Here is a 16,165-nt window from a genome sequence, read left to right on the forward strand (position 1 = left end):
CCTCTTCCGCGGATTTGGTGAGCACAGTCTTCAAGTGCTCCCAGTCTGAGTGGACAGTGGCAGGAAGGGTCCGAGGTTGAGTGTCCAGTTTGTCGGCTAGAGACGTCTGGTACTGTTCGAGGACTTCGGAATTCCTCAGCAGCCCAACATTGAAACGTATCCTCTTGGGGATCTTTTTTCTTCTTTTCGCAGGCGCGATCTTCAGCCTAAGTCTTGAGGCTACCAGCCTGTGATCGGACCATCCGTCATCCATGGAGCGGATGGCCCTGGTGACCATGACGTCCGATCGGTCGCAGATTCGGGTAAGGACGTAATCGATCAGGTGCCAGTGGCCCGATCTTGGATGTTGTCAGGTGGTCTTGTGCTTGTTGGCCATCTGAAACAGTGTGTTGGTTATCACCATCTCCGTCTCTGCGCAGAGACCAAGGAGTAGTTCTCCATTTTTGTTGCAGTTGCCAACGCCTTCCTTCCCCAGAATCCCTCCCCAAAGCTGATGGTCCCGGCCCACCCGCGCGTTGAAATCCCCCAGAACCAAGAGCTTATCCCGGAGGTTGACGCGGAGGATCAGGCCACGCAGCGCGGCATAGAAGGACTCCTTCGCCTCCTCCGAGGCGTCCAGGGTAGGTGCGTAGGCGCTGATGATGACAAGGGATTGGGATTGACACAGAGGTAGGGTGATGGACATGAGTCTCTCAGAAGTTCTTACGGGGATGATGTTGTGATCCCTGACCAGACGTGACTTGACGCAGAACCCTACACCGTGAATTCTTCTCTCCTCCACAGCTCGTCCGCTCCAGAAGAAGGTGTACCCGTGCCGAGGCTCCTCGATCTGCCCAGCACCAGGGAGACGGGTCTCGGAGAGGGCCACAATGTCCAGGCCGAGCTTCTGAATCTCAAGGACGATGAGGGCAGTCCTGCGCTCCGGTCTCTTTGCTCTTGCATTGTCCATCAGGGTTCGTACATTCCAAGCGCCGATTTCCAGGAAAGCAGTCCGGTTATTGTATTTGTTTCGCCCGCATAAAGGATGAATCTGCTGGAGGCGGGTCTCCAGCCGATCGGTGGCGGTGATGGGCGTGTTTAGGCCGCCTTTTATTGGCTCTTCCTCGGATTGAGGGGAGCAGCACTGCGACTAAAGAGTCCTGCTCTGCCACCGTGGTCGCTGCCTCTCCCCCGCGCCATCACCAGTTCGCAAGGGGAGCGGCCATCGTACCACGGCCGCCGACGTGTGGTTGTGGAGCTAGGTACGTGGGCCCTCATCTGAGCCTGTCACCGACGCACCGCGCCATCGCCGCCGGACTTCTTGAGGTTGAGGGGATCGGAAGAGGGGGGAAATGGGTTGAAGGGGCAGGAGGGGGGGGGGGGAGGGGGGGAATCGCCATCCTGGGGGCTATGTAGCGTGAGGGAGGGGGACGGGTCGCAACCGCGCCCCCGCACTTCGACCCCGTGGCCAGGGTCCACGGCAGCGCGGTGGCCGACGGTGGTGGTCCAGGGGGTCTGCCCGGCGGTCTGGTAACATTCTACCAAGATTTATGGGTTCAGCGCTGCTATTTTGAATAATATGGTACCTTGATTTACAAGTTATTTTTATTTCATGACCAAGTTTCCGACTCAAATTAGTGAACTATCAAATCAAATGTCCTCATTTAAATCAAATCAAAGTCGTTTACGCCATGGCGGTATTCAGATTTATGTTTCACTCTGGGACATGAGTTACATTTTGGGGGGAGATTTATGACAAAAAATCTAGCCTAAGAACAGTAGAGATCGACTGGCATCCAGAATCCCTGTTCCCTAATCGTGGCAGCGAACGAGTTCCGGTTAGAAATTTTTGCTTCTAAAAATGAAAACATTCATCTTTTTAATTTAAAGATAGCTCAACTAGAATCCTGCTTCGCATTGTGGCCAAAGGGAGAATTCTGGTCATTTAGTAGAAGAAGCCAGAAACAATCTGATCAATTGAATCAGGAGGGTTGAAGTCGGGAGAGATCGAAAACAGGCAGGAGATGGCTCTCTAGGAACCGGAGTTCCCTACCCCTCGTGTAACCGGTGAGGTCTTACTCTTGCGGTGTCAACCCAACTCGGGGCTCAAACCGCGCTGCCACCAAATCGCCGGTTTGGGAGCACAGGGGACAAGTGAGTTATAATTCCGGTCCACCAACTCAGCTCAGTTCCGCATTTGAAGGTACACGAAGTGAGGTTTTACTGACGTACTAAGCGACCTACATTTTTCTTAAAAATATATAATAATCATAATCATAATAACCAGTGGCTATGAGACTGACGGGGCGCAAAAGCTGTGGTGTACACCAGCACAAAATACACATTAACTAGTTGGGCAGTCCTGGTTTATAATACAGGCTGTATTCTGAAATTAATGGGAGATGAGAGTCAGTTTACCTCACTAAACACACACACACACGCATGCACACACACACACACACACACACAAGTCCACCTCAGGATAAGGCACAGGACACACTGAAAAAAAAATTGGACAATGGTAATCTAAGGATGTGAAATCAGTCACGCGATTAGTTGATTACGAGCGTCTGCTCCTTGTATCTGGCAAGTGTTTATCATTTGGTTTGTGTGTGTTTGACTATTTGTACCATTCAGTAAACAGCTGAAAGTGCATCGGCTCATGTGCATCTCAATTTGTTTGTCACTTCACTGGAGCGGCAGCATATCTGAAGCACTCTTTAATCCCATTTTGACTCACAGCACATGTAAACATGTAAGTTGTATGCAATTACCTTAAGAAAGGGGGCATTTGCCCAGTATTCAACCCCTCGGATGCCCTCTGACACAGCCCTGTCTGTTTCCAGGTAGTAAAGGTTGAACGTCTCTTTGCAGGAGCCAAGAACACTGGGGATGGAGGCACAGTCTCGTACAGTGAAGCGGATTTCCACATAGATACGCAGTGCTGCCCGTCTGTCAACGTATGTGGTGAGGAGCCAGTTGTTCTGGCTGGGCTCGAACACATTGCACACTTGATATGTCCTGATGGTGTTGAGGTTCTCATCATAGCCACTCACCTCCTCCCACTGGGCAAAATGTGTCAAAGAAACAGGCAGGCGGGTGGTTGGAATGAGTGTGGACAGAAAGGGAGAGGAGAGAGGAGAAGCGAAACCATTAATGTCTTTCCCTAAACCTTGATACACATTTAACTGAGTTTTCTCGTCATCTGCATAATTTCCCTCTTCTCAGTCTTGTTCATTGCTGCACCGTGTTGTGTATCTACTGGATTATCAGCAATAGACATTACAAACACACAAATCATCACTTTAGCTGAAGCTGACTGAAATATCTAATGCGGTTACGAGCGGTGGAATGATGCATTTGTCTGACTTGCGTGCGGGTGGTGTGGCTTCAGTTCCCACTCAGTGACGGTGTGAATGTGAGTGTGAATGGTTGCCTGTCTCAGTGCCCTGTGATTGAGTGACAACCTATTCAGGGTGCAGCCTGATTTTTGCCCGATGCAAGCTGGGATTTGCTCCGGCCCTCTGGATAAGAAAATGGAATAGATGGAACATCTAATGAGTGAAAACATGATTCGCTGCAACAGAAAATAAGAAAAAAAGATCCAGGGGCAGCCTAAGTGATATATTTTTCACCTACAAAGAAAAATAGGGGTCTTTATTTTATAAGCTATAGATGAAAAATAATATTAACTATGTGAATTTCGGAAAAAAAGTCGGCGCAACGCTTGAACATTTTGAGTGACCTCCAAATTTCACTGTCACTATTGTGACATGAGTTCTTGCATGTAAGACAATGCATTTTGGTGATTGCCATTTACAATACAGTCTGTGGAAAAAGTGGATGGGGTTGCAGGCTGCAATTCTTTCTTTAACCCTTTCATGCACCAATAACGAAAACCTGTAACCTGATAACATCATAAACTGTCAACTGTAGTAACCGCTGTCCTTGAAAGAGTTAAACTTAAACGCCGTGAAGTTTCCAATTCCAGCATCTCAGCCGGTGACATCTATGATCCTGGGTTATCAATTCTGGTCGCTGGAGCCTTCAATCTTGCCCCTCTCTCTCATCTATAAACAGCTTCATACAGCATGTTCAACAGGATGCAATACATCTCAGCAACTATATCCTAAATGCCAAGGTAAAGAGCAAAAATTATAAATGAGAAAAGACTTATGTATATGTAATTTAATGTGTGTATTTATTTTTGTCATTATTGTGCTTTATGTTTTATGTACAGGATTTGATTACATGCTGCCATTGCTGTTAAAGTGCTCCAGAAATTTAAGTTGAGCTGAGCTGAGTTAAGTTGAGATTTTGCTTTTTTTTTGTATTCAAAATAAAACAACACTTTCATGGAATGCATCGGAAAATTTGTTTGCATTTCATTAGAGCACTAATATAATACTACCAATCCTGTTTCATCTGAAAAACGGATCATCTTGAAGTGTACTCAAACTATTCAACTTTTGGCACACAAGCATACTCACACTCACATATCCATTCTCAAAACAAACAAACAAAAAATGCTCATACGCCATTGGCAGGGAATGAGATCCAGCCCAGCTCAGCCGTCGCTGTCCTCGTATCCATCACTGTATCTGTCAAAGAAAAGAGGACAGAATGGTTGATTACATTTATAATTGAAGCAAAATTGATTCAATAACTGAATACAACTGTGTGAATAATTCTTTATTAACATCTTATTTCAACAAGCTTGCATACTTTCAGAAATAGTGTGTGTTGTAAAGGATGGCCATGATATTTAATTATTCAGTCAGTAGAAATTCTGTCTATTGTCTCTAATTGATCACATTTTGAAGCAGAGCGCACCATGCACTGTTTGGTTAGTACCCCTTATCCTCACGAGGGTCGCGGGCATGTACGAGCATATCCCAGTTGTCTTCGGGCAGTGGGTGGGGTCAACCCTGAACTGGTTGCCACACATAGACAAACAACCATTCGCGCTGACAATCACACCAAGGGACAATTTAAGAGTGTTCAATAAACCTACCGTGCATGTTTCTGAAATGTAAGAGGAAACCGGAGTATCCGGAGAAAACCCACGCAGGCATGGGGAGAATACTCAAACTCCACACAGGAAGGGTGAAGCCCAGAATGAAACCCTGGACCTCTGTACTGTGAGACAGACATGCTCATTATCCTAGTTTCAACGATCTTTGTTGAGCTACAACATTCACAACTTCCACCATTCAAAGAATAATCCATCCATCCATTTTCCGAACCGCTTGATCCTCACAAGGGTCGTGGGGGGTACTGGAGCCTATCCCAGCTGTCTTCGGGCAGTAGGCGGGGGACACCCTGAACCGGTTGCCAGCCAATCGCAGGGCACACAGAGACAAACAACCATCCACGCTCACATTCACACCTAGGGACAATTTTTAGAGAGTTCAATCAGCCTGCCACGCATGTTTTTGGAATGTGGGAGGAAACCGGAGTACCCGGAGCAAACCCACGCAGGCCCGGGGAGAACATGCAAACTCCACACAGGGAGGCCGGAGCTGGAATTGAACCTCTGCACTGTGAAGTCGACGTGCTAACCACTGGACTACCGGGCCGCCCCATTCAAAAAATAATAAAGAAATAATGGAAGTGCATTGTCCTACACTTGTGAAACACTCTCATCCACACTAATGAAAACGCTGTCATCCACGCTTTGACTCCAAGAACAGGACCCTAAGAGCCTTCGTTGCGAACTCGATGAGGATGTGGAAAACCACACTTGAAGCCAATGGCAAGCCACTTACCCAAGTGTCCATCAAATGTGGCATATACCAAGGTGATGCACTCTCCCCACTGCTGTTCTGCATAGGACTGAACCCCCTAAGCCAAGTAATCACCAAGACAGGCTATGGATACCGCCTCAGAAATGGAGCTACAATCAGTCACCTCCTCTACATGGATGACATAAAGCTGTATGCTAAGAGCGAAAGGGACATAGACTCCCTGATCCACACAACCAGGATCTACAGCAGCGACATCGGGACGTCATTCGGGCTTGAGAAATGTAGTCGGATGGTGACTAAGAGAGGAAAGGTAGTCCGCACTGAAGGGGTCTCACTCCCTGATGGAACAATAGCAGATATTGAGGACAGCTACAACCTCAGTATACCACAAGCCAATGGCAACCTCGAACTGGCAACAAGGAAAGCGGCTACGGCCAAATACCTCCAGCGAGTGAGGCAAGTCCTAAGAAGCCAGCTCAATGGCAAGAATAAGACCCGCGCAATAAACAGCTATGCCCTGCCAGTGATCAGATACCCTGCAGGAATAATAAGGTGGCCAAAGGAAGAGATTCAGACCACGGACGTTAAGACCCGAAAGCTCCTAACCATGCATGGAGGGTTCCATCCCAAATCCAGCACCCTGAGACTGTACGCAAGCCGAAAGGAAGGAGGCCGGGGACTAGTGAGTGTGAGAGCCACTGTCCAGGATGAAACATCCAAGCTCCATGAATACATCAAGGAGAAGGCTCCAACGGATGATGTACTCAGAGAATGTCTCAGACAATGGGGAACAGAAGATGAGGCGCTGGAAGAGGGACCATCATGGGAGGACAAGCCCCTACACGGGATGTACCACCGGACCATAACTGAAGTGGCCGATCTCAAGAAGTCCTATCAGTGGCAAGAGAGGGCTGGCCTGAAGGACAGCACAGAGGCACTCATCCTGGCTGCTCAGGAGCAGGCCCTGAGCACCAGAGCCATTGAGGCCCAGATATACCACACCAGACAAGACCCAAGGTGTAGGTTGTGCAAAGAGGCACCTGAGACGATCCAACACATAACTGCAGGGAGTAAGATGCTGGCAGGGAAAGCCTACATGGAACGCCATAACCAGGTGGCTGGCATAGCCTACCGAAACATCTGTGCGGAGTATGGACTGGAAACCCCAAGGTCAAAATGGGAAACACCTCAGAAGGTGGTGGAGAATGACAGAGCGAAGATCCTGTGGGACTTCCAGATCCAGACTGACAAGATGGTAATGCCGAACCAACCAGATATCATGATCATAGATATAGGGCAGAGGAAAGCCGTTGTAGTGGATGTAGCGGTCCCAAGTGATGGAAACATCAGAAAGAAGGAACACGAGAAACTCCAGAAATACCAAGGGCTCAGAGAGGAGCTGGAGAGAGCCTGGAAGGTAAAGGTGACAGTCGTGCCTGTGGTGGTCGGAGCACTCGGGGCAGTGACCCCCAAACTAGATGAGTGGTTGCAACAGATCCCGGGAACAACATCGGACATCTCAGTCCAGAAATGTGCAGTGCTGGGAACATCAAGGATACTGTGCAGAACCCTCAAGCTTCCTGGCCTCTGGTAGAGGACCCGAGCTGAATGAGGGACGGACACTCCCCAAGGGGGGTGAGACGAGGATTTTTTTTTTTCACATATATATATGACACTCCACCATTTCGCTCTGGACAGTCCCAGGCAATATCGATATTAATATCCTATCACAGCATAATATTGGAAACTGCCTTTCGTCATGAGAACACGTGCATCAAATCTTATGTTGTTAAATGATTAGTATCCAAGTGAAAACATGAACAACAAACACAGTATAAACCCAGTGGCCAGTGAATTATGTACACTAGGGAAATAAAATGCAACACATGGACAAAAAAATTAACACCTCAGTGATACAGCTGACATAAGTTAGACATTACGCAAAGCCCCCAATATACAACCTTTCGTATAGTAAAGCATGGTGAGACAACGACATCTCACTGAGAGGGGGCCGCAGGCAAACAAGCCACTTGATTCCTTGCATGCCCTCCTCCTCCTCCTACATTTGTTCATGCTGTCACCCTGCTTCTCATTATCTCCCTTCCTCCTCACACCCTCCCCACCTTCATCGTCTCCTTCACTCTTCCTCTCTTCTATCCACCCCCTTCACTTTGGGTGTCTCTGTTTTTGTCAGTGAGCTTGCCTAATTACAGCAGAATCAGCTTTTTTTTCTCAGCTCTCCCTAGAGAATGAAGTTCGTTTGGGGAAATGAAATGCTTGTCACAGGGAATGTATTCCACTATCAGAAATCACAGAGCAAAGCTTATTCAAACAGTAACAATTGTCACCATCCAATTTGTAGCTTCAGTGCATTTAGTGATGTCTTGTCACCAAACATTCTGTGAAAAAAAAAACCACTGGAAAAAATGTAGAGGAGGTCCTTCTTGGTATTCGCGTAATTCTTGGTATTCTCCTCGACCATTCCAAAGGTCTTTGTAGTTGGTGTACAAAGAACAAGCCTAAAACATTCATGTCACCATTTCAACATAAGAAATCATAGAAGTATTATATGGCAGCAATTTTCAAAGAGGGCTTTTGGTTCAGGGCTTGGCAGGGAGAATAATAATACGCATTTATATTTTATGCTGCTCCGCAACCCAGACCATTTTAGTGAGGATTTGTATCAAGGAATTTAAATTTACCCTTTGAATCACGATGACATCTGAGGACTGAAGAGTGGTATTTCACAAGCTATTTAGTATGCACAGCTGTAGACAGATATGGGAAACAAACAAACAAACAAACAAACAGACAAACATACCAACCTCCAGTCCATACCTTTAATCTTGTTTAGGGAGAGGAGAGAACTAAAATCTCTCTCAGCTCACCGGACACAAAGTGGACAACAGAGCTTATCTTATCGCAACTGAGCGAATTGTAGTAATACCGCTTTCCACCATACAGTGCTTTTTCTAGAACCTGGTCATCCGCGGTAAGAAATGAGGCAATACTGAGTGGATGATGCGATTGCTTGACCCTACATGGCAACAAATGACAAGAACAACCAAACATGCTATTTTATTATTGTGACATGTGGCTGGACGCTGTTGATATTTTACACCTCTCTTAACTGCAGCAATCTGTTGTGGCCATCAGTCACCACTTGAATAAGTTCATCACCTTACTATAGCAAGTAAAGACACGAGTTGTTTGTTCTCCATTGCTGTTGATTTTTAAAATGTCTGGTTTGAAGTGCTGAATGCATTATGTTTGTGTATATTTTGCAGATCACCACGGTATCACTCTGAAGTGAAGTGAAGCTTTCTTTGATTTTGTTTTGTTCTTTTTTTAATGTCTTTCATGTTGTGTTTATATATCCATCACCCATCCCTTTTCTGATCCACTTATCCTCACAAGGGTCGCTAATATTGTGCTGGAGCCTATCCCAGCTGTCTTCGGGCAGCATGCGGGGTACAGCCGAAACTGGTTGCCAGCCAAATTTGCTGAAGCCATAGCCAAATGTATGGCTACTGCATGCAAGCCTGTCAACATTGTCCACAGCTCGACTCAAGCTGAAATCATTCGCATTGCATCTAACGACTCCACTACGGATTGCCAGCGAGAGCCTCCATTACAAGCTGTGTACAGAGATTGTACGTAGCGGAGAAGGCTAAGGTACACCAAGCGGGAGAAGACACTATTTCGGGAGAGAAATAAGAGACTAGGTTGATGAGCCTCTGGTGAATAAAAAGCAGGCATTACGTTGAGTTCGATGTATGCCACTGACGCGATTGTTACTTGTTTGGAACTATTTTGTGTGGAAGGTTACAGTGTTCTGTGTCCATATAAATAAAGTGGGTGGAGCTTCTCTGTGTTCGTCTGACAGCGACTGTGCGCTGATGCACGTCGAGAGTTTGGCGGTGCAGTGTTAGCGACCACACTGAAAATAAAACGTCTCCAGTGTTGTCATCGAACCAAGTGTAGTCATCCGAAATGATGTCTACACAAAACCGTAGAGAGACTTCCGCGCAAGAAGGACCAACACAATCAACATAGCCTGACTGCTGTGTTCAAAGCAAACTTGAGAAAAACGAAGTATGCAACCATAGTTTAAATCCACTATAGGCTGAGTACTAGTTTACCTTAGATGTGCACTTTATAATGTGATATTGCTCTGTTTTGATCCCATAAAAAGAGCTGTTAAAGCAGCTGTTGTGTGACAAAATATTCTTTTCACTGTTGTTGATGGACAGTAATATTGTGTGAGAGATTGTGTGAATAACTGTTCCAAGTGAAAAATGTTCATGTAAAATTGAAAATCAAAATTGTTACTTCAGTAAATATTTGCATTTTGCACGTAGAAAACTGATTCATGATTCCATGTTGATGAGAGCATTAAAATGGGGAAAAATCAGACGAAAATAATATAAAAGAAAATTCAGAAACGATAAAAAATGTGTGAGTGATCACGATTAATTTTTTAGTTCATTTGAGTTAATTATGACAGTTGCATTTTTAATTAGATTAAATAGTTTAATCATTTGACAACTCATGTATATATATATATATATATATATATATATATATATATATATATATATGTGTGTGTGTGTGTGTGTGTGTGTGTGTGTGTGTTCAAAAAATCAATCAATGAAAAACTATCAAAAAAGTGTAAAACCGACAACCCCAAACTCATGGCGGAGCAGAGCTGAGAAAATAGTTTGTGCATCATACCAAAGTGCCACACCAAACAGTCACAATTTGGCTTCTGAATTAATAAATAATTCCTCGTCTCACCCCCACCTCGGGTGGTTTCCGTCCCTCATTCAGCTCGGGTCCTCTACCAGAGGCCAGGAAGCTTGAGGGTTCTGCGCAGTATCCTTGCTGTTCCCAGCACTGCACATTTCTGGACTGAGATGTCCGATGTTGTTGCCGGGATCTGTTGCAACCACTCATCTAGTTTGGGGGGTACTGCCCCGAGTGCTCCGACCACCACAGGCACGACTGTCACCTTTACTTTGTACACAATGAGTGGCAGAGGCTTTCTTTTAAAAGAATAATCGGAGCAATTTTACTTTTCACATTTTCACCTTGTCCACTTCAAATGACTCATGAAGATGGAGTCCCTACTCACATTACTGGGGGTGAAGCTTTTAAAGGTACGTTCCAGAAGGCGCGACCAGAATTCACTCAAGGTCTCATCCAAGTTAAGAGCAGAGCCGCGGTAGTACTGTTTCAGGTCGGAGTACAAATCACCATAGAGTCTTGTATTTTGGGAGTACAGGGCACCGAGGGGAGATAGCGCCTCCTGGAGGGAGCGTTCAGACTGACTGTGAAGTTCAGTGAAATAGGCTGGAAGGAGGACAAAGAGTAAGAAACACATTAACGGCAGATATGATTCTCAGGAATCCATCCATCCATCCATTTTCTGATCCGCTTCATCCTCACAAGGTGCTGGAGCCTATCCCAGCCATCTTCGGGCAGTAGGCGGGGGACACCCTGAACCGGTTGCCAGCCAATCGCAGGGCACACAGAGACGAACAACCATGCGCACTCACACTCACGCCTAGGGACAATTTAGCGTGTTCAATCAGCCTGCCATGCATGTTTTTGGAACGTGGGAGGAAACCGGAGCACCCGGAGAAAACCCACGCAGGCCCGGGGAGAACATGCAAACTCCACACAGGGAGGCCGGAGCTGGAATTGAACCCGGTACCTCTGCACTGTGAAGTCGACGTGCTAACCACTGGACTACCGGGCCGCCCATGTATATATATGTGATCCACAAATGAATCAGATCCACATTATGTGGATGACCAAATGCGTTTTGTTCGTACCATACAAACCAGAGTTCACACAAATCTGTTGGCATGTACGCCAACTTATAGTGGTGGGAAGAATTCACCAATAAAATGTACCTGTTCTTCAATACTTGACTTGACTTGACATCTTAACCTTCTCTGGGTTGGTTCTATGTTGCACTCTAAATGAGCTTGCATTCAAACGTTCAGGAAACTTTCATGGTTAATTGGAGCCAAGTCTAATGAGAACAAAATGTAACCTTGTTTTTCATGGTCCATAGGTGTATTAGTGGGTACCGTAACTGCACATCATTCTAATTAACAGCACACCCCTCTTTGTGCAAAATAGGAAATGCTATCATCAGCCTAATTGCATGTGACTTATTGCAGGCTGTGGCTTGCACCTATCACCACACCTATTAAATCTATGCTGAGCCAAAACATGAAATCCAAACCATTTAATTGCTGAAGGAACAGCAGCTAAATCTGTATGGTACTATATATCTTAGAAAGCCTGTTAAAAGCTTGGTGAGGCCTGCATGTAATTTGACGATATCAAACTACTTCCATAACAGCTGCTGAAATTGTATTACTTGGTGTGATCTACAATGGCTGCTGCAAATGGTAACATTAGATCATTGTATGCTAATTACCCTTACATTCCCCCACCAAATTGCTCTGCAGTCCAAAGAGGGCCAATTAGTTCTGATGTACAGTATATGTTAGTGGATGTGTTGGTTTGTGTGCTGCATAAAAGTACATACTATGTGGCATGACCACCTACAGAATGTAAGGTTTTGTGGTTAAAGAACACCAACAGCGACACCATGTTGACAAGGCAAACATTAAACATGTTAAAGGCCTTCCTGAAGTTTCAAACATCAAACTACTCACAAAGAGACAGTTGTTGACTAATTCATGTGGACTGACACAATGTCACGAAATGACATCTCAGTCTGGACCATTCAGAAACACACCGACACCTAATGGATGTAAGTTGCTTACCTATTTGTGTGAAAGAATAAAAAATATAAGAAATAGCTCTCAGTGTGATGCAGTGCAGTTTTGAACTACAACCATGATAATGAACTCATTATTCTTACCTTCCTGGGCTGGACAGTGTTAATCAAAACTGAACATTATTATTTCTATCCATCCGTCCATTTTCCAATCTGCATATCCTTACAATGGTCACGGGCACGCTGGAGCCTCTCCCAGCTGTCTTCCGACAGGAGGTGGGCTACACCCTGTGAACTGGTTCCCAGCCAATCAGTGGACACACATTGACAAATAAATATCCGCGCTCATAGTCACACTTAGGGACAATTTGGAGTGCCCAATCAAACTGCCATGCATGTTTTTTGGAATCTGGGAGGAATGGGAGTACTCGGAGGAAACCCACGTACACATGGGAAGAACATGTAAACTCCACATGGGAAGGTCGGAGCTGGAAAACGAACTCTGCACGTCTGCACTGTGAGGCGTACGTGGTAACCAGTCGAACACCGTGCTGCCCCATTATTCTTTCTAAAGGGAGAATACTTGATACTGCTCTTATATTTGATGCAACTGCATTATGCAAGGGGTCATAATGTTTTAGCAGGTGGTGTTTAATAAGAGACTGCAAAGAAAGACTATAAAGCATTCACTCTGGATTGATGCTCCGGCACCTTTTAAAAACCCAGATTTTGCACAGCCAGGCACCATTAGCCACAAGAGCTACCCCTTGTCCAAAAATGACAGTCTCATTCGTTAAGGTTCACATTCGAGGTCAGTTAATCGGCTCACCCTGACCATGTATTCAGCAGTTTTAAAACACATTGTATCAGCAGAAAAAATGGATAACTTTAAAACATTGTGGAGAAAATTACAATTCCGCTCCATGAGCAAGACAAATGCATTTTAGAACATAATTTCAAGCTTTCATGTGTTTTCATTGGAATTTTTGATCAGTTCTCAATGCCGTGACGATCCACAGCGGAGTAAAATAATAGAATAGATGCATCACGATGGAGGTGCACAACCATTCAGAATCTATAATACAAAATCAATATGTTTGCTGCCTTGTTATTGGGCTCCATGGGAAGTGGAAGAGGATCTAATGAAAAGCACATCGAGCAGAGACATGGCACATTACCTGATACATCTGATCTTTGACTTTGAAACCATACAGGATAAGCACAATTTGTATACATTTTGCTTTTACTGACAAAAAAAAGACACACCAAAAAACCTCTGTGGTGAACCAGGGCCTATAGTTTGGCTAAAACTAAAATGTGGTAGAGGATATTTACCAACACCAAATTCAGTTTTTAAATTTGCAGGTACACCGGGCTGGGATTTATTAGCCAGCTGATTCAACATCTTTGAGAGGAGATGTGCCTTGACATGAAATTTCCAAGCAAGTCCCATGTTACTGTGACAAAAATCAAACTATCAAGTCAAGGCCACACAAATGTTCAAGCAAGTTGAAGGTTAAGAACGAGTCAAATCATATAAGATTGCACAGTCACAATTACATACAGTACATTAAATTCCCACGTTGGCAACGTTTCCCCCAGTTTCTTTTTTAGAGGTAGCTGTCTTTGCATATTTCATTATCCACACTGCTTACCCTCACAAGGCTTGCGGGCTTGCTGGAGTCTACCCCTGCTGTCTTCGGGTAGTTGGCAGGGGACACCCTGAACTGGTTGCCAACTAATCGCAGGGCACACATGCACAACCATTCTCACTCATAATCACACGACAGGGACAATTTACAGTGTTCCATGAACCTATCAAGCAGGTTTCTGGAATATGGGAGGAAACCACGGGATCCGTAGAAAAACACGGGAAAACATAAAAACTCCACATAGTAGTCGAACCCTGGACTGCACTGAGGGGCAGACATACAAACCAGTCAAACACTGTTCAAGCACTTCATTAGAATGGGGGTGAGTGCGACCGGGCGGTAATCATTATAACTGGAGGAAGATGACTTTTTCAGGACCGGGATGATGGTGGTGGTTTTGGGGGCATGTGGGGACAACAGCCTGGCTCAGTGAGGTGTTGAAGATTTCGGTGAAGACATCTGTGAGCTCCTCAGCACAGTCTTTCAGGACACGACCAGGGATGTTGTCAGGGCCTGTCGCTTTCCGTGCGTTTGTCCCACTGAAGGTCTTCTCACGCTATCCCGGGAAAGCGTCAGCACCTGGTCGCCAGGAGGAAGTGGGGTCTTCTGTGCTGGGGTGTTGTTGTTCACCTCAAAGTGGGCGAATAATTCATTCAGTTTGTTCAGTAGAGAGAAGGAGCTGTCACAGTGGAGAGGGCTTATAGTCCATGATGAATTGGATCCCATGCCACAGGTACGTATGGTTCTCGCTTTGGGTGGGAGAGGTACCGGGTTGAAATCCCGGACGAACCCGTATTTAACTGGGACTGAATACATCAAAATAGTCTCCTGAACTTAAAATGGCACTGTGTCAATGTCTACAGTGAGAAAAACTAGCACTATGTCACAGCAGTGTGGCTCGTTGGTCGAGGGGTATGATTCTCACTTCGGTTGTGAGAGGTCCTGGGTGCAACCCAAAATGTTGAAAGAGCCATATTGGACAAAAAAAAGCAAAAAACAAATATGTCTGGAGCCACAAAAAAATAAAAGCCGACTATAAAACTTACGATGAAGGAAACACATGCTGTATGTACTGTATGTAGGAGACTGGACTGTCTCAGAATTGTTTGTTATTTATTCCTTTGTTGTGTGTTCACAAACGCCCCCAGAGAATTTATTTTGTGATTTCCTCGCTTGATTTTTTGTTTTGGTGCATTATTTTCGCTTTTCTTAGTGTCAGTGAAGTGACCATTAATTTCAGTTTTTCGGAGGCTGTCTTTGAACGCCTCTCGAGTCGAACGAGAAGAGAGAAGGCACGGAGTCGGCCGCAGACGTGTCTGGGTTAGTCGAGACTGTTAAAAGCATAAATAAAGTGTACATTTAAAAAAAAAACACCACAGCTCTCCCTTTTCAGAGCTGCAACATGTATCTATATGTATTTGAGCTATATTAGCCTACTATCAAAATCTTTTTCCATTTTCAAACATTTTTATAAAGCTCCAGGGAGCCACTAGATGTCGTTAAAGAACCGGATGCGGCTCTGGAGCCGCGTGTTGCTGACCCCCGGTCTAGGGGTATGATTCTCGCTTCGGATGTGAGAGGTCCTGGGTTCAATTCCAGGACAAGCCCTTTTTTACATGTGACTCAGTAAATCAAAGTAATGAAGTGAATTTCGAATGCTAAGAGGGACCATCTATACGTTGGTCGAGGGCAATAACTTTCGCCTCAGGTGTGAGAGAATTCAAACCCCGGACGAGCCTGAATTTAACTGGGACTTAATACATCAAAACAGTTTCATCAACTTACAATGGCAATGTGTCAAAGTATGCAGTGGGAAAACTAGCACTACGTCAATTGAGTGTGGCTCATTGGTCTAGGGGTTGGCAACCTAAAATGTTGAAAGAGCCACATTATATAGAGCCACCATGCATCTTCTACAACTGCCCTGACAGCATCCATCTGTGGAGGGTCAAACTATTGACATATGTTTCACTGACACCAGTCTCGGAGGCATCCGGCAGCCAATAAGACACTGCTATCTCGGAGGG

General features: G+C 45.3%; 1 protein-coding gene across 1 annotated transcript in view; it reads right to left on the reverse strand.

The window, feature by feature from the left end:
- Positions 1-16,165, reverse strand: part of LOC147201971 (ephrin type-B receptor 1-like) — a 130,650-nt gene that overhangs the window by 97,533 nt on the left and 16,952 nt on the right. Inside the window, exons 2-3 of the mRNA XM_086114763.1 lie at positions 4,516-4,580; positions 2,754-3,044 (exon numbers count right to left, since the gene is read on the reverse strand). Of these exons, the coding sequence (XP_085970889.1) occupies positions 2,754-3,044; positions 4,516-4,580 (356 nt within the window). The remainder of the gene's footprint in view (positions 1-2,753; positions 3,045-4,515; positions 4,581-16,165) is intronic.

This window comes from Hippocampus guttulatus, chromosome 7, assembly GCF_054856545.1.
Source record: "Hippocampus guttulatus isolate MCC_2025c chromosome 7, RoL_Hgut_1.0, whole genome shotgun sequence".
Lineage (NCBI taxonomy): Eukaryota > Metazoa > Chordata > Actinopteri > Syngnathiformes > Syngnathidae > Hippocampus > Hippocampus guttulatus.